The sequence below is a fragment of the Arctopsyche grandis genome, chromosome 2 (assembly GCF_051622035.1).
Source record: "Arctopsyche grandis isolate Sample6627 chromosome 2, ASM5162203v2, whole genome shotgun sequence".
Lineage (NCBI taxonomy): Eukaryota > Metazoa > Arthropoda > Insecta > Trichoptera > Hydropsychidae > Arctopsyche > Arctopsyche grandis.
Window position 1 is genome coordinate 17,418,517 of NC_135356.1, and position 18,898 is coordinate 17,437,414.

Below are 18,898 nucleotides of genomic sequence, written 5' to 3' on the forward strand. Positions count from 1 at the left end.
TAAAAAGCCAAGAGTATTTTTAATAAATATTTGAATTTCGCTTCGATGTATTCTTAGTGATGTACGTGATTATGATGTAGTATATGATATATATTTCACATATCACGTGTTTTTTGTTACATGATGCATTATATAGGATCTTTTGATAATTTTTATTAAGGATTCGCATAGGCCGCATTCGCATAGGCCGGCCACAGGCGAGTGACGCTGGCGAGTAGACGCTGAGTGAAGTGCGCGCGCGTCATGGATTCGGAGTCGCGACCGATCCCATTTGCGCATGCGCACTATGAGGCTGTCATATTCGCGCGGACGCGTTGACACTTGTTTAACCTCTACGGTGGATTCGGTTTCTCTGTTTGCTTATCTATTGAGTTTCACTTGGAAGCCGCTGTTGATCGATATTTCCGCACGCTACGCCCCAAGTTATTTATCAAAAAGCTAGCCGATTCATTTCTTTAGACGAAGTTAATCATTTATACTGTAAGTTGGTTATTTTTTACTTTTGAATTAAGTTTTCATTTAAATTAGTTTCGTCTAACTTTATTTTTAGTTTACTGTTCCACTACTTACGAGTTTTCATTATTGCCTTTAATATGGATATCGAAAATAACAATGAGAGTGGACTTGTCGTCGAGATCAATAATAATTGCAATTGTTTAATTGAAAATGTGCTGAAAAGAAGATTTGCTTCTCTCCCATTTAATGAAAAGGAGATTATTGTTAAGAGCCCCAAACCCACACCAATATTAAATATTCAGTCTAAAACAAAAACATTTAAAAGGTATTTTAACACAGAAACATACGAAAAAATTTCATGGATTTGTGGATGTGCTCACTTAACGAAATTATTCTGTTGGCCATGTATTTTATTTTCTCAAGAAGTGAATGTCTGGAGTAAATTTGGATTTTCTGACCTAAACAATTTAAGTAAATCGCGCAAGAGACATGAATGTTCTCAAGCTCACATATGTTCTGCTGCTCAATTTAAAAAATTTGGAAAGGGACCTCGTATAGAAAATTTTTTAAGTGCTCAATTTAAAGCAAATATTGAAATGCACAACAAAGAAGTTACTGCAAATAGATACATTTTGTCGAAATTAATAAGCGCGATCTATTTTTTAGCAAAACAAGAACAACCTTTACGAGGACATTTTGAGCACCAGGAATCGGAAAATAGAGGGAATTATATTGAATTGCTGTATCTGTTGAGTGAATCAGACATAAAATTGAAAACTCATTTAGATAACTCTACGGTGTTTACTGGACTATCGAACCATATACAAAATGACTTGGTATCCGCAATATCAAAAGTCTTGCTAGATGAGATTAAAACTGAAATACGTGCATCAAAATTTGTTTCCATAATTGTGGACGAATCTACAGATATCAGTCGCAAAGCTCAGCTATCTACTATTTTTAGATATGTAGATGAAAATAATGAAATTCAGGAGAGATTTGTTGGATTTGTCGATGTTAGTCCCAATAGAACAGCTAATGCTCTTTTTCAGCACATACGTGAGACCTTGGAAGAATTTGGTTGTTTGGACAAATTAATTGCACAAACGTACGATGGAGCGGCTGTAATGTCCGGGGAGCATAATGGAGTGCAACGAAAAATTCGAGATATTTGTCCTAATTCTTTATTTGTCCATTGTTACGCTCACAGATTGAATTTAGTTTTGTCGCAATCTGTTAAACATATATCCGGATGCAAACGTTTTTTCAGCCGTATGTTGTCATTTTCAACTTTTTTTTGTAAGTCTTCAAGAAGAATTTCCCTTCTCGATTGTCAAATAAAAAAACGATTTCCCACTGCTGCCCCTACACGATGGAACTACAATAGCAAAATTTTAAATATGATATTAGAATATCAAACAGAATTAATGGAAATATTTAATCAAATAATTAATGACGAAGACGAATGGGATACTGATGCTGTCATAAATGCTGAAGTCCTTCATCGTTATTTAAAAGAGTTTGAATTCAATTTCAATTTGCATTTATTTTCTGCAATATTTAATTCGGCAGATTTTTTATTTGAAATTTTACAAAAAAAAACCTTTGACATATCGTATTGCGTAAGTGAAATTAAAAAATTTGTAAAATATTTAGATAACAAAAAAGACGATTTTGATTCATTGTGGAACAAAGTAATAACTAAAAATTTTAATAGAAAAAGAAAATATGCTGAATGTGAAGAAGATGTGAAAACAACGTATAAACTTCACTATTCTGAAATTTTAGAAACTCTTTCAGTAAATACAACCAATCGATTTCGAGATATCGAAAATTTAAAATTTCTCGAATTTTTTAACGTCAAAAAATTTAAAGAATATGAAAATAATTTTCCAGATTTCCTATTTAAATCACTCCACCTAACTTATGGAAAATACTTTGATTTTATGAAATTAAAAAGCGAATTAATTTACATGTACTCAACGCAAGATTTTCATTTGAAATCTATAAATGACGTAAATGAATTAATTGTGAAAGATGATCTAATAGACGTTTTGGAACAAGTATTTAGTTTAATACAATTAATTTGTACGATACCTTCCACGAGCGCATCGGCTGAACGATCATTTTCGACTATGAAAAGAATTAAAACGTTCTTGCTTTAATTGCAATCGAAAAGAAAATAATGTCAAATTTAAAAAACAATAAAAAATTCTATGATGCGGTTATCGATGAATTTTGTAAAAAGGAACGAAGAATAAAATTAAATTTTAAAAAATAAATTGGTCGGTTTTTTTTTTCAAACAAGGGACAGCATCCCTTGTTTGAAAAGTCACCGCCCGCCACTGATAGATATGTATATATATATATATATATATATATATATATATATATATATATATATATATATATATATATATATATATATATATATATATATTTTAGAATTTGGGAAAATCAGAATAAACGTATTACAGAAAATATTTTGAAACGTGAAACATTATACATATTTGATGTTTTGCGAAACATTTCTCGAAATGAAGAAAAGTGGACTTTTGCCACTTTCAATTATTACGGCTCATAAATATCTAAAATACTTGGAAAAGAAAATGATTGTCGTCAGTATTTTTGCGATGAATAAGTAATAAAAGCCAAAATAAACTTGTTCGGTCCAGTGGACACATCCACGATATTATTTAATTTTTAATTTTGAAATGCTTTTTATTCTTTAATAAATTACCTTTGTTCATAAAACATCTTAGCTACATATATCATAACTAGAGGTAGGATAGTCACAGTGCTATCCATTGTTCGGCAAACCTTTAACAATGCATTTACAACCTTTGAACAATACACGGCCCCTCAGGCTCCGGTGACTAATCATAACTAAGCTTCGGCGCGACCCTGCGCATCATTGTTCATTTTTCTGGTGAACCTTTTTTTTGCTTTCTAGCTTTGTAAGTTTACCCTCATTCCTGCAAAATAGCCCAAAAAATCTCATTTTTTTTGTTTCAAAAGCACGCTCCACCGTCGAAGACTAATCAATAATCATAATTCATAACCAGACTTAGGCGGCCAGGATGCTTTTACCCATTAAAAAATGGTTCATTATTGTCAATTATTATTGTCCTACAAAGCAAGATAACCAAAATAATGTTGACAATAGTGAACCATTTTTAGTATGATCATAACAATTTCTGATATAGTGATAATTTTCTATTTTATAAAATATTTATTTTTTGTTAGTAGTTTAAGTATTATATTATTTTCATGTACTTATTTGTACAGTATAATTGTAAAAAAAATATCATAAACCTATCTATGTATATAATTTCGAAAGAGACTTTGTAACTATGTAAGTATGTAAGGTTCGTTGGAAACATTGAAAACAAATTAAAGTTTCTATGACGACGATATCGACATCGTTAAATATTATATTTTTTCGATTCAAATAAATTTAATGATAAAAAACAAATGAATGTTTACTATTAGATTGCTTTGCCATGTTTAAGCTGTTTATATTACAAATACCGAACGAAGCCGGGTAAAAACACTAGTTAATAATAACGCGATAATGAGATAGCTGAATTCCTTCGACAAAAAATTACACTAAGTTATTTAGGAATACCAGAGTAGGTTTTCACAACGATTGCAATTTTTAGCGTTCATTGCAGTGTAAAAACTATAACGCAGTGGTCGGTAATCTTTTTGATGAATAGCCACATTTTGACTAAATATTTTTAATTATTTAAAATATGGAGCTGTCGAAAATAAAACAATTTCACGTAGATATTACAAAAAATTATTTCCTTCGATTCTTGGCGAGCCTACCAAATTCACGTAACTGCCGTGTATTTGTTTGTGTTATTGTCAGTGTGCATACTGAATGCTTGGTTGCGTCCATGTAACCAATAAGTACCGCGCGATATTATAAAAGTTTATATTTATACCGAAAGCAATGAATTAAAAAAAAATGGGAAGTTTCTGCAATTATTACTATCTATTACTATTTTAAAATCTATCGGGGAATAGGTTGGGCGTAAATTTTCCGAATCACCCTGTATGGTACCAATAAGTGCAGTGGGGTAAGTGTTAAAGTACGGTGTTTACCATATAAGGGCAGGGTTGGGTCGCTGCTGCAGATGCTCCCCATAGGTCGGTTCGCGTGCAGTCAAACTACACACACACACGTACACACACATGGACACATACAGGTGATGCACAATGCACACGCTGCATAAAAATATGCATGTTGCACACGCTGCACAGGCCTGCCCATGCATAACAAACACCCCTGGCCTACAACCCTATCTATCTATCACTTTTGCCGAGTTTAATATCCGATTACTGTCAAATCTCCCCAAAATGTCAGCGAACATCGTGGCAAAATCGATATGTTGAAGATTTGAAAATGTTTTACATATGTCATCATCATCACCATTTACAGCCATTCACCATGGACTGCTGGAGGAAGGTCTCTCCAACACACATCCACTCATCTCTATTTTGCACAACTCTCGTCCATCTTACCCCACATATTTTCTTCCTTTTACCCTTTTACATTCTCTAGTTCCCATTCTAGCACTTCAATTTCTTTTTATTGCCATTTCAATTTATTCACTATATCCACTACCATTGCGATGCTTCTCACCCACGTATTCCACTTCCTATATTTTCTCGTTATACCGTGCATGCGGCGTTCCATACTTGTTTGAGTGCATTGGACTTTGTGTAGCATTTTGGCGTTCAATCACTGAAAAAACACATTAATATAATATCTGTTTCTTCAGGAAAAGTCAATACAAGGTTTTTTTTATTATTTAAAAATGGCGTGCATTCATCCAAAGTACTACATCCTAATTTTATATAATACTTCTATTTATTTTTATTTCATCTTTACTATCGGACATGTTTAACTGTGATAAAATAAAAATAAAATTCCATTTATATGGTAGTGAGTCTATCACGTTGTTTTATTAACCATAGAATGGTACACGTTTGCAAAACACGCAATCTTGTTTTTGCAAAATAATCTATAGTACCTATGTATGGTATATACGGGTCTACCTCACGGGACCGAATGTGAAACGCCCGAAAACTTACTTTGCACTTAATTTTCGCGAGCAGGATACAACAGGAACAAGAGGAACAGGCTTTTCCTCCCGTATTCTGCGAGCGCACATAAATACGGGAGGTAAAGCCTGTTCCTCTTGTTCCTGTTGTATCCTGCTCGCGAAAATTAAGTGAGTATGTACCGTTTATCATGCACCCTTTTTATTTGATCTTTCGACTTAAGATCTTTCGATTTTCGATCTTTGCCTTCCGATATTTGCGTTTTAGGGTGTTTCACATTCGGGCTCGTGACGGAGACCGGGGATATACTTGAATGTAAATATGTATATCCTATGTTCCCTCCAAGGAATTCAGGCGCGCGAGCAAATAGAAAAATAAAATGGAATATCCCTACAGAAAATGCACTCCGAGAAAGGTTACTGTTCGTTCATCAGTGTCCTTTTGATCATTTTTAATTGAAGTGATTCAGCTGGGGCGGTAAATAAATTTCTCGGACGGACATATGTACATACATACATTCATATATACATACATACATATATGCGCAAAAAATAATTCAGAAGAATTAAAGCCATTAGAATCAATGATACATGCACTTGTAAAACAATCTGAACTGCAAGAATTAGTTGGAAATATGTAGGAACCGTACAGAAAGGGTGATCGGATAAATGCACTCAAGAGAGCTGCACTCTCGAGGCATCCAAACTTTCAAAGATGCTCAAGAAAAACTAACGCAATAGAATTCCACAAAAAAACGTCAAGGAGTATTTGTATGTTATCACTAGACTGCGGATAGAGACCGTGCTTTTTCCAGGAATCGGGGCGGTTTGGCACTATTGACAAAGATAGAGTACAAAAAAAAAAGAGGTTGGGCGAACCTTTTACAATACAATTGAACAATAGCATTTACAACAATTGAACAATAAACGGCGCGCTGTGGATCCGGCCACTAGTTATCACTTATCGAAGGGTGCTGGCACTTTTCTGTAGAATTCTATTACTTAAGTTCTTCTTGAGCGCCTTTGAAAATTAGGATTTCTCGAAACAATCTACATATTCAGTGCATTCTTCCGGGAACCTACAGAAAGACTTCAAATGAGAATCAGAGAAAACATTAAGAAAGATAATAGAAAACCACGCGAAAAGACGATACCTGATAAAATTTTTCGCACATAATAATACATTTCATTCATTTTAATGGATCGTTTGCCGTATCTTGTATTAACAAATATTGTATATTTGCATTTATGTATGTACAAAAAGGACTCACGAGTCTTACGAAAATGTGAATTAGATCTTTTTAGCAGAACCAGGCTTATGTATAACAGTGAAATCATAATTACACTGAAATTTCGGTGAATTCATATCCAATTACACGTTCACTGGGTATAGTTATATTTTCACTACTATGAAAATAAAATTCTTGATTACGACGTCCCGAATGATGCTTTGACATTCACCCCAAACTGAATGAAACACGCATATTATCGTCGAAATAGTAGAAGACTTTATTTTCATTTAACATTTTGAGTTCACTTATTTCAAAATTTTCTAAATACTAGTTTTAATAACCAATAAAGCTTAAGTTATTAAAACACTCTCCTTTGTTAATGTTTTCCAATTTATGGAATTATAATTATTATTATTTCACTGACATTAAGTAGTGAATTTGTAATTCTATTGTTACATCCGTAACTGAGTCAGTGAAATTATCATTTCACGGACAATAACAAATTTCGCTGTAGCATACACACTAAAATTTTTGAATACACTTAGCTTGAACATACATAGAATGCAAAAATTCTACGTGAAATTTGATACCTTTAGAAACATGTACAAATACATACACATGTTTCCTTGGAATATCACGAATTGATCAAAAGAATCACACGGTGAGAAATATAATCAATATTTTAACGGAGCGAGTGAAGTTCAAAAGGCATAGTAGGTACAAACATATGTATGTATGTCAGGTGGGAAATGTACAAAATGAATTTCAGTTGATCAATGAAAATGTTCGAATGATACACAGAAATATATGTATGTTATGTATGTACATACGGACATATGTAGATTGTTGGGGATGATCTAGGAAGTCTGAATGAGGATTTGCTAGTTGTAATAGCTTATTATCAACGACATATTAGTAAAACGTCGTTGAATGAATTTAATGAAAAATAAAGTACATTTTAATATTTAATAAATCACATTATTGTATGTTCATACATAATTTGATATCAATTTATACATTTATGAATATTGGCGAATATAATTGAGAAATCAAAATTTAGTTAACGTTGACGAAAACGGTGTTATTAAAATTTTGAGATATGGGCAGTTTCCTGATCTATTTTCAAACATTAAAATCGAAGTTATACTGTATATCTGAAAATTAATAGATAAATTAGACATTGATACATATGTAGATTATAATATGTACCACTCCATTTCATTTAAATCGGAGAATGTGATTGAAAATCAAGTTAGAAAGAGAAGAAAAATTCGCGAAGGTACATAAATAATGTAATTTAGCTTTGTAAACCTGAAATGGAACTTTGCTGAAAATCTAAAATTAATATATTTCCTGTATAAGTAAAAAAATAAACATAACTATAGATATATGTATGTACTTTCCATATTGTATGTACAATCCAAGAATGCTTTAACTATCGATGTATTTGTGTGAATCAATTATGATTTTTTGACTCTTTTTTATTTTTAAGATTAAAACCCAATTAAATAAATTCACAAAAGCCGATAATTTTAAGATTAAATAAAATCAAAATGGCTAATTTTCTAATAACAATGAGAATAATCAATCCAGTAAATTATGACGTAAATTGGGATGTAAGGATGGTGGTTTTTTCAATGAGTTATTAATAAACTATTATTAAGAAGTTTTACATAAAAATCCGTCACATTTGCCTAGACTAAACGTCGTTAAAAACAAGCCGAGTGAAACTAATTAAAAGCTTTTAAAAATGTACGTGTTCAGTAAATTAGAAATAGCAACCTTATAAATGTTATAGTTCAAAACACGTGGCACGTGGCGTCGCAGTACGTAACCTAAAAGTTTTTATTCACTATTAATTCAAGTGTACCGGTTTTAGTAAAATAAAAATGTTTGTATTGATTATTTTACGTAAGGTGATGTTAAATATCTCAGAATTACATAAATATAAACGGAAATTAATTTCCTGAAGAAATAATAAGAAGCTTACTGCGTAGCCAAATTAACCAGTTTTAGTATCTCATGTATCATATTATCATGTTTAATGAACATATTTAAAATTAATTAATTTGTTTTTATATTCATATATTTTAATCATTTAATAATTTAAACATTTTAACGACATCTGCTATTTTTATTTTGTTACTAATTTTACATTTACGTTTATAAAATAGATTTATTTTATAAATCTCATATAGATGTCATTGTAAAATCGGCACAAAAACATATGGCATGAAAAAAGACGTGACGATAAATAAACTACTATATATGTATTTCAAACTGCATTTTTTTTTAATTTGATATTATCATATATCTTATGATTGTTAGTCGTTTATTTTTTTTAATGAAAAAAAATCAAAACCATCTTAACAATGTAAATAAAATAAAAGGCATAATTTATTAGTGTCATTTTTCGAAATAAATCGCTTGACACATGACTTTGCTTCATAAGCAATGTTTTTTTTTAATTATTTAAACGCCTAAATTTGATGCAGGTCCATCGTGGTAAAGTCAGAATTTTCATTTTCCGCCCAAATCTTATTATTGTTTAAAATTGGCAATTTTATTTTGTTTATGTATGTAGTAATTTAATATATAGTTTCCAAAGAGACTTTGTATGTAAGTATGTATATATGTAAGTATCTTTGGTTGGGAACTTCGGACACAAAAAAAATTTTTTGACGATTCAAACTCTACGACAATTCAATTGGATTGTCATGTTTAAGCTATTTATATTACAAATACTGAGTGAAGCCGGGTAAAGATATAAAAGAAGGATACAAACCATTAGGATAGCCATTCGCTCCATGCAAACTCATAATAAACAAATTGAAAAAATAACGAATGTTTAAAAAAGCTAAAAACAGGTTGAAAATGAAAACGGAAATTAAAATAAAAATGTTTGAAATTTTTTTCAATGCTCTATAGCAGGGTTCCCTAACCATTTTGGGAAATGGGCCGGTTCAGAATTTAGAAATGTACAGAGGGCTGGATGAAAAATTTAAACAAATTTGCATACATTTTTTATAGACATAGTTTTTGATTTTTGATTTTTAAATACTTTTTATTATTACGAAATTATGTTCACAATACATCTTATATCTATTTTAATAGCTACTGATCTACTGATCATTTTCTGTTATACAATTTAATTTAATTTGGTTTGTAATCATAGTATTATATTATTCTAATGTTAATCTACAGCATAATAGGAAAAATAGCTCAAAAACCTATTTACAATCCTTATAAATGTACATAATACATCTAATACATAATATTAATTAAGGACTCTCTAAAGTCGATGACCTAAAGCAGATTGTGTTTAGGTAATCTGTGTTTATACCTAAAGGGTATAGACCTTTTGTTGTAATCACCGAGATTCTTCCCAAGTGTGTTAGTATGGATATGTATATATGAATATGTACATATGTATGTACATTAAAAAAAAAAAAAAAATTGTATATTTTTATATAATGTAAACACGAATTTTATACCTAAATTATGCATATATGCATGTATATTTGTATGTTTGTATATACATACATACATACATAAACATTGGGCTGGATGAAAATGTCTCACGGAATGTAGGTTGGTGACCACTGATCTATAGAAATCATATTAAGTTGTTAGGAAATAGGAAATAGTAGAATTAGGAAATTTTGTTGTCAGTGGGGATTGCAATTTACTGTCAAGTTTCATAAAGCGGTAAACGGTATACGATTTTTTCTACTACCGGTATACCTGTATACCGGTATTACAATTCTTAGCTGTCAGTCTGAAATTGGGTTTCAGCCGTCTTATGACTTATGAGAGTTATGCAAGAGTGTACGTCATACATAGTTGTTCAATGGATCCAATTTTGGACGGAACTGGTTGAAAATTGGCGGGAAGCACGGTGTAGGGTGCACGTTATAGCAGTTAGCTGCTGACCGGTCTTCTCGGTCACTTTCGCTGTCTCAGATCACTTTCACTTACTTGCCTTATTCATAAACGGCTGGTGTGTCCTTACGTGTCCGCCCATTGCATTAGCACTTCTCAGTTTCGTCACTTTGCTACCGCAAAATGGACACACCGTTGCATTTCTGTTGTTCCGATTCGACACTCCACTTCAATACGCCCAAACATTACGCTTTAGAGATGGGACTGAGAAAAATGACAATATGTTGCGACTATTATGCAACACTGAAAATATGTAGACCGCAAGCTTCACATTTGATACAGCTTTGTGTCTTCTTCATGAGATAACGGTCATAGCCGTTTCGCCGGAGAATATCGATTACTCTAAATTCGAGTTTTCTAGTAATCTGTCGGTGTCGGTTTAGCGTGCATTCTACCTTAAAGGTAACTGGTTATCTATGTTTATAGGAATGGTCAGATAAACAGGTTCATATTTAATGATTAACGGTAAACCGTAGCAATGTCATGAATAAACTTGACAAAAAGGTCGGGAAAATTCTTATTTTTAATGCGCCAAACGGTGTTTGGCTGTTCGAGAAGCCTTTTTTCCGAGAGAAAACTGCAGGTTGACTCTTCCGTTGCAATCAGTCGATAAAAGTCTCTACGAAGCATTCTTGGGGGATAATAAAAACTAAATATACTGTCAGCACGCTAGGCCGGTCCAAATGTCAGACAAATATTATTGTCAAGTCCTAGGTAGAATGCACGCTAAACCGGCACCAATATGTCTATGGAAATATCTCATGAAAATACATACATATATGTTTACCATATTACATATATGATTTATTTTTTCCTTCATCAATTCGAAGTATTTTTTTAAATTTTTTTGGCAAAATGTAAAGGAATGTCTGTATTCTCGTCACCAAAGGCCAAATAATTATCAAATTGTGATATAGCTTTCCGTCACTTATCTAAAATAATTCGGCTATCAGAATTATTTGGCTCTGTTCGAAAGGGTTCCGACTACTGATCAAAAGTCTTATCTTTCTTTATACCTATAAGTAGAGGTCGGAATCTGAAGGGGCCGGAAACGTGCCGCCTATTGTTCCATTGTTGTAAATCCTTTGTAAAAAAGGTTCGGCAAACCTTTAAGAGGGTTGGATAGCAGCGTCACTTTTGAATATCGCTTTATAAAAAATGTTGTTTTTGTTTCTGTCTTCGAGCTACAGCCCGAACTACCACGAAAGTGAGTGAGAGTGTGTGTGTGCGCGCGCGTTTTGCATCGAGCACAAATTCCCAAACATCGAATATTATTGATGTATTATTGATGCGAGCGGGAAATATTTGTACTTGCAACGTTTGGGAACATGCATCTTTCGTAATATGCTGTTTCGGTCGCTCGCGCTTATGAATGTATTTACGCGTCCCGCTTCTTTGAATTCTCCTTTCCGTCGTGTCATATGCATATCGTTCAGCGTTTGTTTGTACGAAAGTCTAAGAACTGAGTACTTACAATGGATGGAAGAAAAGGGAAGAAATAACGTATGTTCCAGTCGACTAAAAGACAAAAACGATATTTTAAACGAAATATCCATCTTACAACACATTCGACCACCAGGTAATAATGCTTTCTTGTGACTTAGTAACTATTATTTATTATGCAAAATGTAGTGATGTGAGCATAGCATAGGAAAAGGAGTAAGACAAGGAGATACAATCTCGCCCAAGTTATTCAATGCGGTGCTTGAGGGAGTTTTCAGGAAATTGGATTGGGATACAGCCGGAGTAAGCATCAATGGTCGCTTTTTGAGTCACCTTCGGTTCGCAGACGATATAGTTCTAGTAGCTCGTGATTCAGCTGACCTACTTATCAGACTAACACAGCTGGACAGGGAAAGTAGAAAAGTAGGATTAAAAATTAACGTAGATAAGACTAAACTAATGTTCAATAGTTATTGCATGCCTGATAGCATCCCCTTAGATGATAAACCAGTAGAAGTAGTAAATAATTATTTATATTTAGGTCAAATAATTGACATGTCTGGTAGTAAAAATGAAGAGATAAAGAGATAAACATCGATGTCGCCAATGCTGCTGCTGTTGGAAACTTAGCTGTAGCCTCCACAAGTTCTGGACCGACATCTTTGTATACAGTTCCGCGAGATTTATTCGATCAAAATTTATCAGAAACAGCTAGTTCAACGTCATCAACGAGGCTTGATGATTTAGTTATAGAAGCAGAAGCAGACAATCCCAACGAAACAGATATTCATGAACAATTAGAAGGGCGCAGAATAGTAGATATTAAATATTTATTTTCAGCGCTTTCAAAAATTTAGCATGAACACACTAATTGTACATTATCTGACTTAAATTTTGTGAAAGAAATAAGAAAAGGTTTTCTCAGCGAATATGTTTTTCGGTGTAGAATGTGCTTAGCAAAGGAAACTGTATACTCCGAAGATCCGAAACTGCAAGTTTCCGCAAATACTGCTTTCGTAGAAGGAATTATTTGTACAGGTAATGGCTATTCACAATTAAATGAAATTTGAGTCGTGGAACTTACACAAGCATAGAACAACATTTAGCGCCAACAATCGAAGAATGTGCCTTTGATGAAATGATTGTCGTTGGTGAAGAAGAAAAAAGGCTCGCCATTTTAAATGGTGACATAGACGAGGAAGGATATCCCTTACTGACAGTCATTGCAGACGGTTCTTGGGCAAAGAGATCATATAAAAGTGGGTTTAACTCCTTGTCTGGTGCAGCGTGCATAGTAGGGCTCCGAACTAAAAAAGTTTTATATCTCGGAGTACGAAACTCTTAGGGCGGTTTCAGACTAGCGTTTTATACGCGCGTATAATCTCGTTTTTTGAAGTGCATGTAGGCACGTATAGGCGCTTCGTTTTCCATACGCGCAACTCGTACGAGCGTAGACACGCTTATAAGCTCGTATTATCCATGTTGATACTAAATCACCACTACCGGTTCGAGCGAAAACGCCGAAATAAGCCCGTGTACGCGCGTTCGGTTTTTTGAAGCGCAAAAAGTAGCGCGCGTGTAAGCGCGTATGGCGAAATGACCGTATACGCGCAGAAATAAAACGCTAGTCTGAAACCGCCCTTACCGCTGCATATGTGCCAGAGCTACAAAATTAAATATAGATGCAACTGAGCACAAGTGTTTTAAAAATTGGCGTGACAGCGCTAATGTCATGGAAGCTGTTAAGTCTATTTAAATATATCTATGTTTTATTTAATAATGTGTGTTTTATTTTCATTTATTATTTTATGTTCAGTATATTTGTTATCTGTAAATGCATTTTCATTTTTCAAAACTGCACCAAGGAAAGATCCCTGGAAAATATACTTCCCACTTTTATTACTAATTGTTTTAATAAAAAATATATTTGCCTTCTGTTTGTACCTGTGAACAATATTCAAGAAGAAAAAAATCGTATATATCAATTTAAAATAATTTGCCCGTGAAAGGGTTTAATTACTATAATCTTTTCCTGTATTTTAAAAAATGTGAATATTTCACTAATATATATGTAGAAAATAGATTTTAGTATTTTATTTTCATTTTCTCCGCAAACAAAATGAAAAAATATTTTGAATAAATTCAATAATTACTTTACATAACACATTGTTTTATTTTAGAAGTTCGTATAAAAGTGTCACGTACATACATAGACACACCAATCTGGAGAAATAAAAAGAAATCGACAAGTCAGAAGTTGCAATTTGGTGTGCGCGAATATAGTACTTATGTATCGAAATATGTAATACGTACATATTGTGTAGTTACGATTCGAGAGAATTGTATATCGTATGTATGAACTTGTCATGTGAACAGTGGAGTCGTATGTGAGTGCGAGTGTGTGTGTATAGTGTACGTGTACGTGTACTAGCCTCGGACCCCCCCCGACCCCCGCACATATATTGAGTAAAAGGGACAGATGCGCGTCCAACAGATTCTACCTCTTTTAAATTTACAAAATCCAGCTTTCCTAATCAACTATTTTCTCCTCCAAAACTGAACCAATTTTAAAAAAAATTTCATCATCGGTATGAGAAAGATATTTTCTGTGCATCTATCAGCGTATTTTTTTTAAAATCGACCGTTAAATAAGCACGCTGGACTCTTTTCGTGGGTGTAAAAAAGAGGCGATTTTATAGATGTTTGGCGGCTCCTAGCTCCTACAAAAAATAATAAATCAAAAAAATAAAACGATAGATGCACCCCAATGGTGGATATCCATAGCATATTAAAAAATAATTTCTCTAGTGCCATAATTGAGGAAGGGAGAAGTTTAGTAAGTTTGTATGGACAAGGCGCTGCTGTCCAGCCCTCTTAACAATGCATTTACAATCTTTGAACAATAAACAGCCCCTTCAGATTCCGGTCTCTACCTATAAGTCTTGGTCTTTGGTATTAGTCATAGTCTTTGAGATACAACTACGATTGAAAACATGCTAGATACTAGTCTTCCGATTTGTTTGTTGACAAGTTCCAAGTGATTGGCTACATTTACGACGTAAAGTGTCAGTCTGCAGTCATTAGCTATATTGAAAGGAAATGTCGTCAAACGGCACTCAATTATGCCTTGATAGCATCTCGGATCAACCTACAAGAAACCGAAAAACCTACATATGAGCATATATAAATATGTATTAAAGTGCGAAACCATTGTTAGGATTTCTACTATGTATGTACATAATCCATTTGAGAGCGAGCACGCTTCGTACCTAACAATGCACACCGCGTCGTGTAAACAAACCCCGATAAAATAGGATCAGTCACGTTTCATGAGAATATTGCATTGTTTAAAATTTAAACAAATATTCCGTGGGCTTTAACAGCTTCCCTTGTACGTGAGAATTGATGAAATATCGAAATGTTGTGCAAATTTTATTTGCTCTCGGCTAAAGCTCTTTCTGGTTGGTACATGCATCTGATGACAAACTTGGGCTTTGCGAATGCACTCCAATTACGAGTCGGTGTATTTACAAATGTAAGCCGGCAGCTCCATTATGCAGAGCAGATTACAAAATGTGGTGCAATATGACACGTTTCGTCTCGTAATATTTGTTTTGTGTTTATAAATGGTTCGTATCGTTAGTATCGTTATCATTTACATACATCCACTACTGGACGTAGGCCTCTCAAGAATCCTATTTCAAGTTACCGAAACAGCCTTGCGGGGGGGGGGGGGGGGGTAGAGCCGTAGCTAGGGTAGTTTGCGCATAGGGGCAAATATGCTACTAGTTTCTTCCCTCCCATTATTTTTTACAAACCTCCTTTACGTTTCACTTATTTTCTTAATCTTCTCAATTTTCTGCTCTTCCATTCAATTAAATATCAAAATTACCGTTTTCCCATGTATTATATTATGAACAAGTAAATCCATAATAATAAATCACCCCTCCTTGTAGCGCTGGTCTGCATTTTATATAAACGTGCGAAAATGTCATCTGATCCACCCCCCACCCAACGTTACGGCTCAGCGTTGGGTGGGGGATTAGGAGAGACAGTGTCTCCTTGCCTGACTCCCTTTCCTGTGTAAAATCTATCTTTACCTGAAAAAAATCACTAAAAATTAATTTAAGCTTGTTTGTGTTCAACTTCGATGGGCAGCAATGCGAGATTATTTAGTCTGGATTGTACGATTTAGTTTTTTTTTTGGAATATTTTATAATTTTTAACTAATTGAAACCCTTAGTACTCGCCATAGTTATTGGTAAGGTAAAAAATAATGTCAACAATTTATAAGCAACCGTACTTTGTAATTGGTCTAATAGACGTATTTTTTTTAATAATGACGTTGAGTGAATAAATTGGGAATCAAACTTTTTAAGTTGGACACTGGTACTGAGTCAATGATGGAGAGAGATATCGTCGTTATAATTAAATTATTTAACTGCATTTTGAATGAAAATGCACCAAATAACTATCTGACATCGTTTAGGTAAAAAATTGTGCCTTAGCAGATAATCATTTTGACAAATTCGGGTCAACACGTTTCCAGGCTGTGAATCGGGTGGGAATTCTTTTTCAGACAACCGCAAAGTTGGTATCAGATATGTAGTGCATTTTTACGAAAAATTAAGTTGGACACTTTTACTTGTCTGACGACGTATGTACATATGTACATACGTACAGTTATGTTTTATGTGTCTGAGGTCCGATGGATTTTTCGACTATTTTCGCTGAATCATAATTGAGATTACCTCGTAGCCCAGCGATGACAAATAGGTGGCATACTTCAAAATATTTATTATTAAACAGTTTTGTGCAAAATATCGCCAACGATGCAATTGGTCATATTTTTTTCAAATCGAAAAAAAAGGAAGATATATAATATAACAACTTTTAAGAAGAAATCTTATGAATTTTAAACTTAATGTTTAAGTTCATCATTATAAATTTGACCGTTTACCTACTGACCGTACATTTATCTTACTGATTAGTTAAGTAAACAACTGTTCAAGACATTGAAACCACTAAAGCATATTAAATGTTAAGCATATCTAATGGGTTAATTCAACGTGTTCAATTTTTAAATGATATAAAAACAGATTGAAATATGTAGAAAGTTGGATATAAAATGCGACATTCAATTATAAAAATATAAAACGACCTCAAAATTTATTTCCAAGATGAGATTAATTTGAGAACGTCCGGTTAAAATTTTTTGCTCTGTTAATTCGCATAAAATATAATTTTGGATGATATATTTTTAAAATTGGTAAGGTAAATTTTGCATCGGCTAAATTTTATAAAATTGTACATAGTACATGCAACATGTATTTACATTTACAGTAAAAATATTTATGTCACTGTAACAACAAAGTTTTGATATATACATAGGTATTCATTTATGTGTATATATCTGATATAATTTCAATTTTATTTATTAAAGATTGAAGACGTAAGTATTAGTCGATAAGAATATGAATTACACGTAAGGCTTATATATACATACATGCCTTACGTGTAATGTATAATGTATATGCATGTATGTAGTTTTTAGGATGTAAACCTATACATATATATATTCGTAAGTTTTTAGTATTTGAATTTTCAAACATTTGGGAATACTATTGAAGGATTTAATCTAAGCTAAATATATTCATACATGTATGATTTAGGAACAAAAATTATATTGATAATGTATTCCAATTTTACATATTGTTTGCTGAAAATCTTGTGCGTAGTTTGAAAATGTATATTGTAAGTTATTTTACTATATCCAAATAATAACAGGCTGAAGACAAAGAAGAAAAAAACATTGCTTGGATGTAACTCGTTGACTTTTTGGCGCGAAACTTTGCGGTCAACAATTGCACTTAATTTGGCCATGCATTCGCGTTTTTCTTTTATTCACACGTTTACGCCGAAATTTTGCTTAACGCCACTTTCTTTTTTTCACGTTGACAGGTACTCATTTCGGTTGTTTCCAAATTTCACGTATCTTATTGTTTCCCGTCGACTTTTTCTATTGTCTACTTTTTTACTCACGCTCACGCAACGCATGAAAATTGATTTCCAATCCTTCAGATTTTTAAAATTCACCGATTCTAATTTGACAAATCAAACTTGTTGTGTGAAAATCTCACAACATATCGGTTGATTATTTGTATATAGCCTAATTATGTTGTTTTTAAATAGTTCTTTCTTTTTATTTGAACGCGCCATAATTTAGATGTTAAGCGTGATAGGCCTATGCGCCATTAGAACAAATTTTCGATTGTTTTAACTTTCTTTGAGAATTCTTTTAGGCACAATAGGCTTTGTTAGATAACGTTGATATATGCGTCTATTATTAAACCCCGAGATAGCTGCATATAATTCCGAAATGCTTTTACTTAGTAGTAGTAGTGGAAAGTAGAGTGCCATGTTAGTCTATTAAATTATTTAAATTTTTATCAACGTATACTATATCCTATACTATGTATATGCTATACTATATTCATATCGAATTTTCAATCGATTAAACGAAAATTTGTTTATTAAAGATGCATTTACATTTATATGCGAGTATAATTTAATTAAGCTCTTGCAGCCTCATATATATAAATATAAATATAGTATGTACATACATATAATGCAGAGAGGATTTATATGTATATATTCTGATATTAAAATCCACAGATTTCGTTATCGTTTATCTTATTACCTTGAACAACATACACGTATATACATAGATAGGTATATACTTTTTTTTGGGTT

General features: G+C 32.9%; 1 protein-coding gene across 1 annotated transcript; it reads left to right on the forward strand.

Moving 5' to 3' along the window:
- Positions 1–283: 283 nt before the first annotated feature.
- LOC143922298 (zinc finger MYM-type protein 1-like) lies at positions 284–13,002 on the forward strand. Its single transcript, XM_077445523.1, has 4 exons — positions 284–480; positions 551–2,315; positions 11,893–11,909; positions 12,723–13,002. The coding sequence occupies exons 2-4, from the start codon at positions 594–596 to the stop codon at positions 13,000–13,002; spliced, it is 2,019 nt and encodes a 672-aa protein (XP_077301649.1). The 5' UTR covers positions 284–480; positions 551–593.
- Positions 13,003–18,898: the final 5,896 nt, after the last annotated feature.